Source organism: Humulus lupulus, chromosome 6 (genome assembly GCF_963169125.1).
Source record: "Humulus lupulus chromosome 6, drHumLupu1.1, whole genome shotgun sequence".
Classification (NCBI taxonomy): Eukaryota; Viridiplantae; Streptophyta; class Magnoliopsida; order Rosales; family Cannabaceae; genus Humulus; species Humulus lupulus.
The window spans coordinates 5905213-5921731 of NC_084798.1; the positions used below are offsets into that span (position 1 = coordinate 5905213).

General features: G+C 27.3%; 1 protein-coding gene across 1 annotated transcript; it reads right to left on the reverse strand.

Moving 5' to 3' along the window:
- Nucleotides 1-3489: 3489 nt before the first annotated feature.
- LOC133781525 (tubulin alpha-3 chain) lies at nt 3490-6210 on the reverse strand. Its single transcript, XM_062220561.1, has 5 exons — nt 5956-6210; nt 5140-5354; nt 4832-5031; nt 4119-4627; nt 3490-4032 (listed from the first exon to the last, which is right to left on the reverse strand). The coding sequence occupies exons 1-5, from the start codon at nt 6066-6068 to the stop codon at nt 3720-3722; spliced, it is 1350 nt and encodes a 449-aa protein (XP_062076545.1). The 5' UTR covers nt 6069-6210; the 3' UTR covers nt 3490-3719.
- Between the last annotated feature and the right edge of the window lie 10309 nt (nt 6211-16519).

Here is a 16519-nt window from a genome sequence, read left to right on the forward strand (position 1 = left end):
AGCAGAATAATTTTATTTTTGTTCTGAATTGTTAGTTTGATAAATTATTTGTGATTTCAGTTGTTAAAACTTTGATCAAAATCGGGTTTAGGGTTCTATTAGAACCATTTTACAAAATATATAGTCCAAAATATAATTTGTCAAAACACAAGATCCAAACAAGTAATGAGACAAAATACAAAGTCCAAACAGATAATGAGACAAAATATAGGGTCCAAAAATGTATAAACCCTATTTAGAAAGCTAAAAAAGTATATTAGAATACACACAATAAAATAAGTAATTTATTATTATAATTTATTAGAATTTCATTAAACATAATTATATTTAGAGATTTTTATGAAACCAAAATGTGATCACAATAAATACTAAATTAATTGATATTAGTTAAAATAGAGAACAACAAAATTGATCATCTAAAATAGCTTTTCACTTTATATTTAACTAAAATTTAAGGAACACCTTTGGAGATGTTCCAAGTAAAACAAAAATTTATTAATTTTACAAAATATGTCATATAAAAAAAATTAAGTCAGGAATGACATAGTAGTGAAAATGAATAGAGAAAAAGTAAGTGTGAAAAAAAAATCATGATTGCACACATTTATTATATGTTGTACAAGAGTCATATTGATTTTGGATAATGTTTAAATTTTTAAATAAAAAAAGAAAAGCAAAACTTCAAGATGTGACAATTTTTAGTACAAGTAGTTGTAGCAATTTTCAAAGGAGCAAGTAACTTGAAGTAATGAAAATTAAAGATAAGAATCATATGTTGCCATCAATTGTATGGTGCAAAAATTGAACTTTAGTACTACTAAAGTACAAACCATATAGTTGTGAAAGAGATTTCATGTGTGTGAATATGTATGTAATTAAGCTCACAACTAACACAAAAGTACCACTTAATATTATTTTGACTTTTATGTTTCATGTGATTGCAAAACATTTGCTACAAATACAACCAAACCAAATGGAAAAAAGGGGGAAAAGTAATTGAGAGGCAAAATTATGTTTTGTTTATTTTGGAGAGGTTTGATTGTTATTTTTATTTAATTTATGGATATATATTCTTTAAATATCTAAAGTACTTTCTTGTTACGAGAGTAATGATAGAGTTGCATATAACATTTACACGCAATAATGAATAATTATTTTCAACTATACAATTTAAAAATCATAAATATGATTTTTGTCCTTTGAACTATTACCACTATCTTATTGTGTCCTTGAATTTTTTCGTGTTGTTTTAAATTTCTCTCGAACTATTATTGTTATCTTATTGTGCATTTTCTGTTTGTTTTCATCATACATGGTTAACAAAGTGATGATTTGACACTTAAGATAGTGATGTGGCATTGACACGTTACTGGCACGTGTATAATTAAAATTTAAAAAGTAATTAAAAAATAAAAGATATAAAAATAATTTCAAAAGATTAAAAAAATAAAAAATAACTTAAAAATGATAAAATCTATTTTTTTTTTTACTTTTTTCTTTCTTCTCCTCCATTTAAAAATTATAATTTGTTCTTAATATTTAAAATTAAATAAGTAAAAATAGAAAAAATATTTAATAAAAAATATATTTTACTAAAAAATTATGAAATATATTTTCTTATTAAAATATATATATTTTTTTACTTTTTTTCTTTTCTTTTTCCTATTTTTACTTTTTTTTTCTTTCTTCTCCTCCATTGAAGAATTATTATTTTTTCTTAATATTTAAAATTAAATAAGAAAAAAAAGAAGTAAAAAATATATTTAATAATATTTTAGTAAAATAGATTTTTTATTTTTAAATTATTACTAAAATATTAAAATATATATTTTTACTTCTTTTTCTTTTCTATTTTTACTTTTTCTTATTTAATTTCAAATATTAAGAAAAAAATAATAAATGTTAAATGGAGTTAGAAAGAAAAGAAGACAAAAGAAGTAAAAAAAAAATAGACTTTAAAATTTTTAATTATTTTTTGAAATATTTTTTATTTTTATTTTCAAGACCGGCATTGCCGTGCCTGACTAACTGTTCTGTTTTTTTTTTCTTTTCAAGTGATAACTACTATTTTATGAAGAAGGAAAGAATAGTTCTAATCTACTAATAGTCACCATCCATACTATTACCTTCTTTGTCTGGTTGTTTAGAAATTAAATTTTAATTAAAAACAAAATAAAATAGATAATATTGCTAAAATAAAGAACAACATTTAGTGTTGGATATGATATAGTAATCCAAGTGGATCCCACAAATAATTCAAATGTGAATCTGAAATCTATCTATATTATATATATATATATATGCATAAAAATTCATTGCACTGTACTTTCAAAATTTTGTGGTCATCCTATTCATCAAAATCATTCAATACATATGTTTTTTTTTTATATATATTGAATTAGACAGCTTGTGTCTAGTTTAAATGTAGAGATTGATTTAGATCTTGTTTGGTGGATGAGATATTATTGGATTGGATTCGAACAAAAAACGAGTGAATTAATATGATAATATTATTGTAGTTTTTTCGTAACAAGATTATCTAAGTGTTTTCACGAGTTAGATGAATTTATTAGAACAATGAAGAAGGGGCTTGAGTTTTTAATGTCATTATTTTATGATAATTTATTCATTTAGTAATTTTTATTTTTGCAAAGTATCATTTTAGTTGATAATTTTGCAAAATAGATAAAAGGAGATTTGAGAGAGAATCAAAAGGGAGACTAGGTTTTCATTATGTTAAAAGAGATGAAAATAAGAGTACAAGAGCAACAAAATATATAGCCAAAATAATGAGAGACTAAAAGACTAAACTACCCTTATATATTAATAAAACTTATATTATTAACATTAGTACCATCTTTTTTCAATAATGTTCATATAGTATCTTGTATTTTACAATCATATATATTTGGTACCCTAAACTCATATTTGATAAATAAAATTTTGTCAATATGATCAAACTGTCATCAATTAAATGTAATTAATTAATTAAATTTGAAATTGAAACTCATAATTGAGAGCAGTTTGATTAAATTGGTAAAATTTTATTAATTAAATTTGAGTTTAAGGTACTAAATATGTACGATTTTAAAATACAAGGTACCAAATATGTAAGATTTTAAAGTACAGAATACCAAATAAGCATTATTGTAAACACAGAGTACCAAAATAAAACTTTACAATTACAAAAACACAACGTACTAAATAGTTACCTACCCTTATTTTATATTGACAAATTCATTCTTTTTTGGCTGCAACAGAAAGGGCACAACGCAAAAAAGTTCAAGGCAAAAATACTATTTGTCCTTTTTTCTTTTTCTTTTCCTGTTCTGTGATACTTTTCCAATGGGCAATGCTTTTTTCTTTCATTTATTGATCTGTTTCATCAACATGTAATTTGTAAAATGCCAAAAACAAAAAAGTACATTCAAAGAAAAAAAAAGCTAAGCTAAACAAGAAGAAGAGAGTTTTTTTATCTGCAACTTATGATTCAGAAAAGAATCATTTCATTAATATCAAAAAAAGAACACATGTGATTGATGGCATAAGTACATAAATTCTTACAATTCCATGGCATTAAAGACAGATTAAAATTTGATCGTACAGCTCAATACAGACAAAACACTTGCAAAAGCGAAATATAGGAGGTAGTGAAGAAGAAGCAAATCGCCATGATATACAAAAATATCAAGATAAAACGCCCTTGCATAACATCATCATCAGTAGTCTTCATTTTCCTCTTCATCGTCGGCTCCTTCAGCACCAACTTCCTCGTAATCTTTCTCGAGGGCCGCAAGGTCTTCACGGGCTTCCGAGAACTCACCTTCCTCCATACCTTCACCGACGTACCAGTGGACGAATGCCCTCTTGGCGTACATGAGATCGAACTTGTGGTCAATACGCGAGAAGACCTCAGCCACGGCTGTGTTGTTGCTGATCATGCAAACAGCTCGTTGCACTTTGGCAAGATCACCGCCCGGCACAACTGTTGGAGGCTGGTAGTTTATACCGCATTTAAAGCCAGTTGGGCACCTGCATCATCCAACCGCATAAGAAACTCTTCAAAAATCAAAGTAAAGAAAGCTTTGTGCAAAATATGAATGAAGTTTAACTCTTACCAGTCAACAAATTGCACAGTCCTTTTGGTTTTGATAGTAGCAACGGCGGCATTTACATCCTTAGGAACAACATCTCCCCTGTACATCAGACAGCAGGCCATGTATTTTCCATGTCTAGGGTCACACTTCGCCATCATGCTCGATGGCTCAAACACTGCATTTGTGATCTCAGGTACAGATAGCTGTTCATGGTATGCTTTCTCAGCTGAGATAACAGGGGCATATGAAGAAAGCATGAAATGAATTCGGGGGTATGGCACGAGGTTAGTCTGGAACTCTGTGATGTCAACGTTAATGGCTCCATCAAACCTCAACGAGGTTGTCAATGAGGATATGATTTGTGATATCAAACGGTTCAAATTTGTGTATGTTGGCCTCTCAATGTCTAGGGATCTCCTGCAGATGTCATAGATAGCTTCATTGTCCAACAACACAGCCACATCTGTGTGTTCAAGAAGGGAGTGTGTAGATAGAACACTGTTGTAAGGTTCCACAACTGCCGTCGAAACCTGTAATCAAGAGAGAAAAACTCGTTCATAAATAACAGAACAATGTAACAATGTATAATATAGGCATAAAATTCCGAGGATCTGAAATATAGATGCCTAAGAGGGACTCGAACATCTGACCTTGTGGCAGCAAACCACATGCCTAACCGTTTAAGTACCCCTCTCGGGTGACACGCATGAAACTCTATTAGTAGCTAAATGTACCTGGGGTGAAGGATAGATAGTGAAGCCAAGCTTTGACTTCTTTCCATAATCTACAGACAAGCGTTCTAACAACAAAGATCCCAAACCAGAGCCAGTACCACCACCAACAGCGCTGAACACCAAAAACCCTTGCAATCCAGTGCAGTTATCAGCCAATTTCCTTACTCGGTCAAGGCAGAGATCTACAATTTCCTTCCCAACTGCAACACATAACCAAAAACAAAAGGCTCAAGTAAGTAACAACACCAACACATTGAGATAATACAAGTTTGCTATTCAATGTGATTCAGAAACGATCTCGGTTTCACCTGTATAATGTCCTCTTGCGAAATTGTTAGCAGCATCCTCCTTCCCAGAAATGAGTTGCTCAGGGTGGAATAGCTGGCGGTACTCGCCGGTTCTAACCTCGTCGATAACGGTGGGTTCCAAGTCAACAAAGATAGCTCTAGGCACATGCTTGCCTGAACTTGTCTCACTGAAGAAGGTGTTGAAGGCATCATGGGCAACACCAACTGTATTGTCACTGCATTCAAAGAAAAAAAATACATAACATTCCATTAGTCACAATAAACCAAACACATGGCGATCGTTATAAAATCCAAAATGGTTTAAGACTACACTTCAATATGATATGAACATGTATATATCTTTAAACAGGAACCACCAAACACTATGATCAAGCTTCTTGCTTTAACCTCAATTTTCATCAAATCAATTAACATAATCCAAAATCCATGGGACCCAACTTCTCTAAATTGTCTTCTGATCTCAAACAGCAAACCTCTAATACAGATCCATATCAACCAAAACTTCTAAACAAGTTGATCCAATTCGATTAAACAGCCTTCACTTTCATCACAAAATACAAGAATTAACACACCCATTTACCTTTTCCCATACAACAATGTGCATAAAAAAAAACAATAATTCAATTAATACAAAACTCCTTAAACAAATCTCAAACAACGGATCCAGTGAAATACAATAGCAACACAAGTACACATACACTACCTGGTCCCATCAAAATCCAAATTCTCCCAAACCAAAAAATACCCATCAACAAAAATTGAAAATTTCACAAAACCCAAATGGATTCGACACAAAAACAAGAAGAAAGTTCTCACCTTGGCATCATACCATCAGGGTGGATGCCATGCTCAAGACAATAGAGCTCCCAGCATGAATTTCCAACCTGAATTCCAGCCTGACCTATATGAATGCTTATAATTTCTCTCATGATTCGTCAGTGCAATGGGTCTACGCGTGCTTGATCAGAAGGAAAATATCTGGGACTGGGAGTGGTGGCGGGGAATGGCGGAGGTAGTAGTGGTGGTGGTTTTCTTGGCGAAAGAGAAAGAAGGAAAATTGTTGAGAAAAAATGAGAAATATTAGGTCAGAAAATGAGAATAGAAAAGGGGGGTCTAATAAAATGGGAATGGATAAAGATTTGAAGTCCGGAAGTGAATTTTAATTTTAAATTTTTTTATATAAATAAACAATAAAAATAAAAAAATAAATTACAGATAGATAAGTGTTCTTCCCTCCCCACCTGCCATTTGGCGACAGCACACTATTGGGTCCCAACCGCCCAATTTTGTTGTCTTTCCCATTTTACCCTTCTCAAATTACCCCTTTTCTCTTTAATTTATTTTTTAATTATTATTATTTTTGAAAAATAAATAGTTTAGGCTGAGAAAAGCTAGTTGATATTTACTGTCCATTAACTATAAAAAGTTATTGACTTAGTTTGAATTTTATTATTAGAGAAAAAATAAATTTTTTTTATAAATTTTATAAGAGAATTTTTTTAATATTTTGTTTTTTTAGTTTACAATTATTTAAAAATTATATTATATTTTATCCTTTTTTTAGTTACCCTCTTCCTTTTTTATTTATTTTTAATAATCTGCCAGGTGATATATGGTGTCCATTAACCATATAAAGTTATAGGTTTTGTTTGGATTTTAGATTTTTTAATAAAAATTTTTGAGAGAAAGAGTAGATAAAAATAATATTTTTTAAAAAAATTATAAGATATTTTATTTATTAATTTTATTTGTAATTGTTTAAAACTTTATAAAATTAAATTATAATTAAGATTTTTTTAATCCGAACACACGAAAATAAATTTATTTTTATTTTTTTCCTCTTAAAATTCAAAATCCATATAGAAGAATAATGTTATGCTTAGATATTTTTTACTCTCACATTTGAGGATATTAATGCTAATTTTTTTTGGTGTGTCAAATAATTAATACTAAATATAAAAATATAAAATTGATTATTAAAAAGTATTTATATTTAATCATATAATATTTATCATTTTAAAAAAGTACTTGTGGTATGATTTAGAGCATTTTCTTAATGACGATATAACACATGCGATTTGATCAATTTATCAAATTGTGTGGTTTAAAAGTTTTTGTATATTATATTGTGGTGTAATCTATTATTTATATTTTAAAATTTAAACAAAATTTACAACATAATTAAAATATAAACATTAAACTTAAAAATATTTAAAAAGCTTAATTATTTAATGACCAAAATTTCAATTAATTGAACCAAAACAATTACTATTATTAGTCAAACTTTATTTTTTAATGACCAAAATTCCTTCAAATCAAAATGTATAACATAATTTAAAATAGGGATATTGACGATGATAATACCTAATTTTTATAAAAAGTTACATTTTAATACCCAATTTTTTGTGTGGTAATAATACATAAATCTACCATTTTGGGCAACTGTTAGTACGTGTCACATTTTTATACTCGTAAATTTAGGTATTAAAGTGTAAATTTATAAATAATTTGGATATTATCGCCACCAATATCCCTAAATTCTTTAAATACTATAAAAATCATTTTAAATTTTAAATTTTTTTAAAAAATATTATAAATAAATTAATAAAACTAAAATTTACAAATTTGAAACAACTCAAATTAAAATTGAAACTCAAAATCATTCCAAAATCCATAGTATTAATTAGCTTTTAATAATGGTTTAGATTTTTAAAATTTAAAATTATTTTATAATATTTAAAGAACTTAGTTTAAATTATCTTAAAATTCATATGTGTCACATGAATACTTAACAAGCAGATAATGGTGAATACTAACGGTTGTACCAAAATTGTATATTTAGGTATTAACGCAAAAAAATAGGCATACATGTGTAACTTTTGAATTTTTTTGAGTATTATCGCCGCCAATTATACTAATAAAAATGTGTCACATAGATATTTAACGGACAGTTAACGGTGAGTACTAACAGATACACTAAAATTATAAATTTAGATATTATTACCTCAAAAAAAAAATTTGGGTATTAAAATCCAACTTTTGAAAAAAATTAGGTATTATCACCGTTAATATTCTATAAAATAAATAATAAAAATTTAAGAAACAACCGACCAAAATTTATGTAGTTAGGTTTCAAAATCCAAGGGCAGTTTAGTCATTTAAAATAAATGTTTACAAAAGTTACTTTTTATTTTATTTTTTATAGTAAAAAGTTACTTGTGGTTGAATGTTTTTGAATTTTCAAGAAGATGAGGTTACCGTTAAAATTGATTATGGAATAAAATTAATAAAAAAAATTATCTAAAACAAAAGAAGAAGAAGATATTTTGGGAGTGAGGGGGGTAATTTGGTAAATTGGAGAGATCGGTGGACCAAGCTGGCCATGTGCGGCAGGCCAAGTGTACTTTCACGAGAGATTAGCTGTCCTCTTTCTGCTGAATCAATCTACACATGATATCATACTAAATGCTTTTTCTTTTTGTTTTTATTTTTCTATTTTTTTTTATCTTAATAATTTCTTTGTCGTTTCCATGGATTATTTATGTTATATTTATTATTCTCTCAAAATTTTAAAAAAAAATGTTATATTTATTTATTGATTACTAATTTGGATTTTTGTTACTTATCAATGTTTGATCTATTCTTCCTTTTGTCTCAAACTCCATTTAATGGTTTTATTACAAGTTTCTAATCTTATGTTATGAGCATAATTTATATGTTTTTGGGGCTTCTCTGGTGCATTTAAAAAAGGAGCATATCGGTGCACTCTTCTAATTTTCAGCTTAAGAAGTATTTTTGACACAATTTTTTTATAATTGTGTATATTGTAATTATTTAGAGTATCTTGTACATTTTCAGAAAATTTTAAATAATTTATAAAGTAAAAACAAGATTTAAATAATTTATTCATGTATGTGGAAAATAACTTATTTGAGCCATATTTTCGACACTATAAATTATTTTAAATTTCTTAAAATTTACAATAAATTCTAAATAATTACAAATAATATACACAGTCATAACAAAATATATGTCAAAAATACTTTCAGAGTCAAAAGCACAAAACCTTTTTTAGGGTGCACTAGAGAACTCCCCTTAATCTTTATCTCCATTAACTTTATTTATATACATATAGATTTATATAATTTATTTTTTAGTGTTATTTTAATTATTTTTATCATATTTAAAAATATATTAACTAAATTGGTTCGAAAATCATTCTTAACAATTTCTAAATATAAAATCTAAAATATTTTTTTTAAAAATAATGGTCAAATTTGAAATTTAACTTAAATGTGAGGATAGTAAATGATATAAACCTTATATCATTTTTATTTATTATATAGTAAAGAACAAAAATAAATCTCACCTTCATGAGCACACACACTTGAAGTGAGTCCATTATTATATATAGTATGCCGTGTGAAGTAAGAATGGTATAACACTTTGTCATAAATGTCATTGAGTTATTATTCTACATTTTAATTCTTCATTTTTTTTTATATTACCTCTTCTATATTATATATATATATATATATAGTATTCATATCTATGTGTTTGACTAAAATATAATCTAACATTTACATAAAATAATAATAAAAAAGCAAATATAAAAACCCCTTCCCAAAAGCCTAACATTGACACACCCTCAAAATTTATATGTTTACAACATTTTTGTTATAAAATTGACATCTAATTTTTTTTTTGAAATAATAAGAATTAAGTTGCCATTTTTTAAATAAAAAAAGAAGTGATAATAACACAACCAAGATATTTATCTTGTGGATGATATATATTCTCAAGCTTTAAATGAATTAATAATGTATACATTGATATATAAAGCTCTCAATACTAGTTATTGGACATGCATTAATTAAGTTACATTAATAGCAATTAGAAGTATGATGGATATATGGAGGTTGTATATATATATATATATATATATATATGAGAAATTGGTGAAAATGACCTATTTTTAAGTGATTTTGTATTTTAGCCTACTTTTGATATTTTTTTGCAAAATAACATCTGTTTAAAATTCAATCAGTTGTCTAAATTTTTCGACCAACTGTCTAAAATTTTCGACCGGTTGTTTGAATTTTTCGATCACCTGTCTAAATTTTCGACTAGCTATCTAAATTATAAGATATCATTTTGCAAATAATTATTAAAATTAGACTAGAGTGCAAAATAACTTTAAAAAATATATTATTTTACCAAAAGACCCTATATATAAATGCCATTTTATGTGAATTTCTCATGATGATGTAGTGTTCTTTTAGGAAGCCTTAAATGTCATTTTCATGGGTGGAGTCACACACACATCAATCAATGGGGGCTCACTAGCCCTAATTATGTCTTCACTTAAATTTCCCTTATAATATATATTTGAGTGATTCTTATATAGAATAGATATTTATATAATGTATCTTAGTGGCCCAAATTGAGAAAAGTAGATGGCTAACTAAGAGGTCTAGATAATTCTTACATATTATATTCCTCAAAAAAAAAAAAAGGTCTTGCATATTATAAAGGGAAGTTGGACAAAATATATATATTTTCTTAATATATATCATTTTACAAAATGAATTTTTTTTTTGTAAAATTATTTTGATACACATGTCAATTAACTCGATTCTCTATCTAAAAAGTTAATTTATGAATAATTATAAAAAGAAAATTATTTTAAAAATTACATTAAAAGAAAAAATATATATTTTCATTACTTTATTATAAGATATACTAGTATGTTTTTGGATATAACTTTTGCCCCAACACAAAAAGTAAGAGAACTATCTTGAAGAGTAGATCATAAATTAATATATAAAAAGGAAATAAAAAGGAGTTTTTTTTTGTTATATTATTATTTTGAATAAGTTGATATCATAAATATATTTTTTGTGATCAATGAAGTACCATGATGATCATAAAAAGAGAAATATATATATATATATATGGAAGACTTCTCAATAGTTATTACCTATGGATGATTACCATAAATCACTAAATAAGTTTTTGATGATAAAAATAAATAATTTCAATTTTTTTTAGATTAATTAGATAATAAACATTAATTGGAAAGATAATGATCACATTAATTTCAAAATAATTTTTTTTTCTCATGAAATAGATAAAATGAATGAATTAAGAATGAAGAAGGAATGGATAATGAATATTAATTAAGATTTATTTTTTATTTTTTAATTAATAAATATGTAACTGCCATGTCATTAGGTAGTCCTTTCAAAAGTTTGAAAAAATTAAATTTTATTTTTTAAATATTAATTAACAATTATAAATATAAATTATTGATCTTAATCCAATGATTAATATTAAAGTAACCATCCATGAGTATAGTAACCACTAAGAGTGCCCCATATATATATATGTGTGCTTATAAGTCATTGATAGAAAAAAAAAATCAATCCATCATATAAGTTTATAAAATGAAAGAATATATTAAGTATCAAATATTATTTTGGATATTTTATTAGTCATTATAAAACTATATATTAGTTATCATTGGACCAATCAATAAAATATGAAAAGATATAATCATAAGTGATTATTGCATGTAGATGCATGTAGAAGCCAGCCATTTTTTTTATAATAGAAGCAACAAAATAAAGGTAAATATGAAATAAAAAATTAAAAAATATAAAATTTTAAATTAAAAATAATTAAGTGAGAATCACTGCCCACTAGCTTGCTCTAGCTGATTACTCATTTCTTTGATATTAAAAATAATTAGATGCCTTTGTTATTAGATTTTTTTTTTTTTTGCATAATAATTAGATATAACATAAGAAAAATGCTTTATAAATTGAACCTAATTGTTATTATTCCAAACTAATATTTTAGTTGCTGTTTACAGTTTAATTCCATTTATCGATCTAAATGTTACTAACAATTAATATATAAACAATATGTTTATGGAATTTTTATGATCAGATAGGTATATGGTTTTCAATTAGATAAATAATAATTTATATAAATATAGTGATTCATATATATATATATAAATATTTGATCCATGCTAATAATCCAAATCCAATTAATTATATTTATATAAGTGGGGTTATATATACAAATACTAGTGGTGTTGTATATCTATGCCGGGTGTTAGACCAACAAATGTTAAACATTCACAATATAGTTGTCAATTCACATGCACTCCTCTCTCTCTCTCTCTCTCTCTATATATATATATATATCTTTATATTTATATCCATGATTATAGTTTGCTTCAATTTTTATTTTATTTATAAAAAAGAATGTTTGTATTATAGTTGATACAATAGCTATCTCAATTTAATTAGGATTGGAAATGAGTCATATTCACATTTACCCTTCGTTCGGTAAGATGGATTAAATGTTGTCGAATGAGTCAATTTATCCTTAGTTTGTTTTTGTTAATCTCTTTGACTCACCAAAAATAATCTCTCCATATATATAGGTGAATTGATGACAAAAATTAAGAATTTTTTTTAAATAATTAAAATAACTAATACTTTTTTTTGTTCCTATTATACCAAACAAATCTAAAGAAATATCAAATCTATCATCCTTTTCGATTTTTCCATACCTCATACTCAATTCATCCTACTTTTTTCAATTATTCTTACCAAACAAAGCGATAGGTTTCTAAATTAAAAAATCCACCTTTTAAGAACTTATTATTATTTTTTATAAAAAAAAAACTCTCAAATAAAAAAAAACCATTTGAGATGTAATATTTTATAACAATATCAAATTTTTTTTGTTGAACCCCTACAAAATCAGGTTTTGTAAAGAATAATCATGACCAAAGTATTTGAATTCACTCTATACAAGATCAAATAAATAATGGTATATAATAATAGAACAATATGTATATATTGTTATGAATAAATTATGAGAGTAAATATATTAAACAAAATAAAATTGAAATATATAATTATAACAAGATTCATCTTGAAAGATAATTTGTCATATATTGTTTTAAATTGCTCTAATTTTAATATTTTGATAGTGCAACTTAAGAAAAGTTTACATAAATATAAACATAGTTTGTATATTTATGAAAAAAAGTAATTATACAAAATATGGTAAGTTTTGAAAAAAAAAAAAATAAAACATGATAATTCTATATAATATAAAAAATAGATTATCATAATCATAAATACACAAAACTTCCTTTCACCCTTTCACCCTCTCCTTTCTCTCATTCACGATATATCTATCTCTTTTCTCATTTCTTCCTCTCTCCTCCCCCATTTGGTTATCTCATCTGAGTCTTCTGTCGGTGATACTACCTCCACCCCTACTCCCGATGACGACTACGCACCTCTGCCCCCGCCCTTGACGGTGACATACCTCCCTCTCTGGTTCTTCTTCTTCTTCTTCAGATTTAGTTTTTTTTTTATTTTTTTTTTGTTCTTCTTCTTTTTCACATTTGGTTTTTGCCATTTCAAATATAATTTTGCACTTCGTATTTACTTTTTTTTCATTCTAAACGTAACTTAACTGGTTATAGTCACGATTTGTTATGATTTCTGGGGTTTTTTTAGATTTTTTTAAGTAACCATGTACAATGATGTCTGATTATTTTTATTCATATCTGATTTTTTTTAGATCTAGATGTAACCAGTTACAATAACGATTAATTTATATTTATTTGTTTATATATGGTTTTGTTTTCACACCTGACTAAGTAACCAGGTATCGTGGCGATTGTTTTTTAGATATAAATTTGTAATCGGTTACGATTATAACCAGTTTAGCTTTTTTTTTTTTCGTGATCCTATTTGTTTCCAAGTCTGGCAAAGTAACTGGTTACCATCACAACAGTTTTTTTTTTTTCCATATCTATTTTATTTTTCAGATCTAGCTGTAATCAGTTACCTTCATTATCAATTTAGTTTGTTTTTTTCATATCAGTTTTTTTTTCAAGTCTCACTAAGTAACCAGTTACAATTCAATTGATATTTTGATAATGGTACATTACTAAAAAAATCAATTTTTTTTTTATTGTTGTAACTAGTTACTACAACACTACTTAAAAAATAAAATTGATTTTTATTGTCATAACCACACTACTATAAAAAAGACTTTGTATGACTCGTATTGCGAGTCCTAAAAAAAACTTTCAGGGCACGCCCCCCGCGAGTCCTCTATTTGAGAGCCTTGAAAAGTGAAGTTTTATAGGACTCGCGTTGCGTTGCAAGCCCTAAAAGAATGGCTGGTGTTGGCGGTGGAGCCACCACTCCACAGTGGTGGTTCGGGAGGAAAGCGACTAGGCTTCGAAGCCCAAGTCTCGGGGAGCGTCGTGGCGGTGGTGGTTCTTCTTGGAATGACCTAGAATGACCGGATTTGCACTATAGTTTCTCGGACCTCCATGGATTTCGGCGAACGTCGACTTCCAATTCCAATGGCCGTTGAGTTCGATCCTTTACTGGGTTTTGACGCCCAAAGCACAAGGAATACAGTGGTGGTGTTCATTTGGGTCGGGGTGGCTCGAGGCGGTCGGAAAACACTCGGAAGTGTTTGGGAAACTTAGCAACACCACAATTTCGAACGACTCTAGGCGACAGAGGATGGCGCGTGTGGGGCTGGGCTCGCGGGGGTTGAAGGTCGGTGACCTTCTGCGTCCACTGGTTCAACGCGTGCCGACGGTGGACTACAGGGCGACGATCGTGCCTTGTATTGACACAGGCAGGAAAGAGGCAACTGCTCCTTATTTTCTTCTTCCTTTGTGTGCTGATGAGAAATGATACCCTAATATACCCCCAATTCAAAAATGATTGTTTGTCATTTTTTGCTTAAAATTTTTTAGGATGCGCTTTGAGAGCCCTTAATACTCTTTTAGGACACCCAAAGTGAGCACTTAAAAGTCACCACTCATATTTTACACTTAAATTTTATATTCATGTTTTTTTAGGACCCACATATTTTTAGGACACTCATTGCGAGTCCTAAAATGTGTTTTAAAAACTTCAGAGACATTTTTTAGGACTTACATTTAGGTGCGTGTCCTAATAAGGTGACTCACACGTCACTACAAAAATTGACAGTTACCACACATCACCACAAAAATTGACAGTGGCAGAGGATTAATATCACAAAAAAAACCAACAATTGTTTTGATAGTGGTAACCAGTTACTGTGGATAAAATGTTGAGTGAAGAAGATAAAAAATAGAAGAAAAGAAGAAGAAATATGAATAAAAAGTATAGTGATGAATAATTATGTAAAAATTCATTTTATAAAATATGAATGATAAAAAATAATACAAATAGATTAAAATTATAAAAATAATCTCAAAACATACCAAAACTAACTATTAAAAATGTATACAAGATAAAATATGATATACAAATAAAATTTTATAAATATATGGGAAAAAAACTCTCATAAAAATGTAAACAAAAAAAATATGCTATAAAAAACTTACTGCTATATTTTTTTCAAAGTTTATCACATATTTGGTGTAATTTCATTTTAGCTAACCCACCTTACTTAAGAGCCCACTTTGTGTGAAAGTACAGAATTGGTTTGGGCTATTGGTAGGGAAAGCCCAAGACTATGGACCCCAAACTGAATAAGGGTCTCAATTTTTTTAAATAGCACTATTTACATATATTTTAGAAAAATATCACTTTTATATTTACAAAAATAAAAAAATAGTCTGTATTGGAGATCTAAAATTTTACTTCAACATGGTTCTCCCATTTGAATTTGAGCTGAATCAATCTCCAATTTTAGAATTAGGTGACATAATATATTAATTCATATGTATAAGGTATATTATTATCATAAAAACAAAATAAATTTTTTATTACTTGGATAAAATGGTGGACTAGTTATCATTTCACAAAGGAATATCCATAAGGTTAGGTTACACTTAAGTAAATTTCGATCATTAAAACTCTATTATTTGGTCATAAATATTAACCTATTTTGTGGGAATATTTTAAGAAAATAATATAACCGCAAATATTAATTTTGGAGTTAATTGGTTCATTGATGCCAAACAACTTTTGTAATTTTGTCAAAAATGCCAAATAGCACTTACATAACCAAAATCTGTTGGCCTAGAAGATATGTATTTCACCATGATATTGGTACTCTGTTGCATTTATCGATAACAAAAATATTATAAAATAAACAAAAAAAATCAATTAGAAAAATATAACCAATTAACCACCTCACATACATAATTAAAAAAATAATAATAATGATAATTAAGGATATAATAGTGCTGAAAAATCTATCTAAAGATCCTAATATTTTGATGAATTAGTTACATCAGTTTCATCATCACTCTCCTTGATAAATACTCTCACTATCCTAATATCTTGTAAAAACATCTTCAATTCTCATTCTAATAATTATAAAGATC

Coding starts and splice junctions, on each gene's coding strand:
- LOC133781525 (XM_062220561.1), bottom strand. CDS start 6,068: ATGAGAGAAATTATAAGCATTCATATAGGTCAGGCTGGAATTCAGGTT. Junction 5,032..5,139: donor CGCAAGAGGACATTATACAG/GTGAAACCGAGA, acceptor TATGTGTTGCAG/TTGGGAAGGAAATTGTAGAT. Junction 4,033..4,118: donor ACTGTGCAATTTGTTGACTG/GTAAGAGTTAAA, acceptor TGGATGATGCAG/GTGCCCAACTGGCTTTAAAT.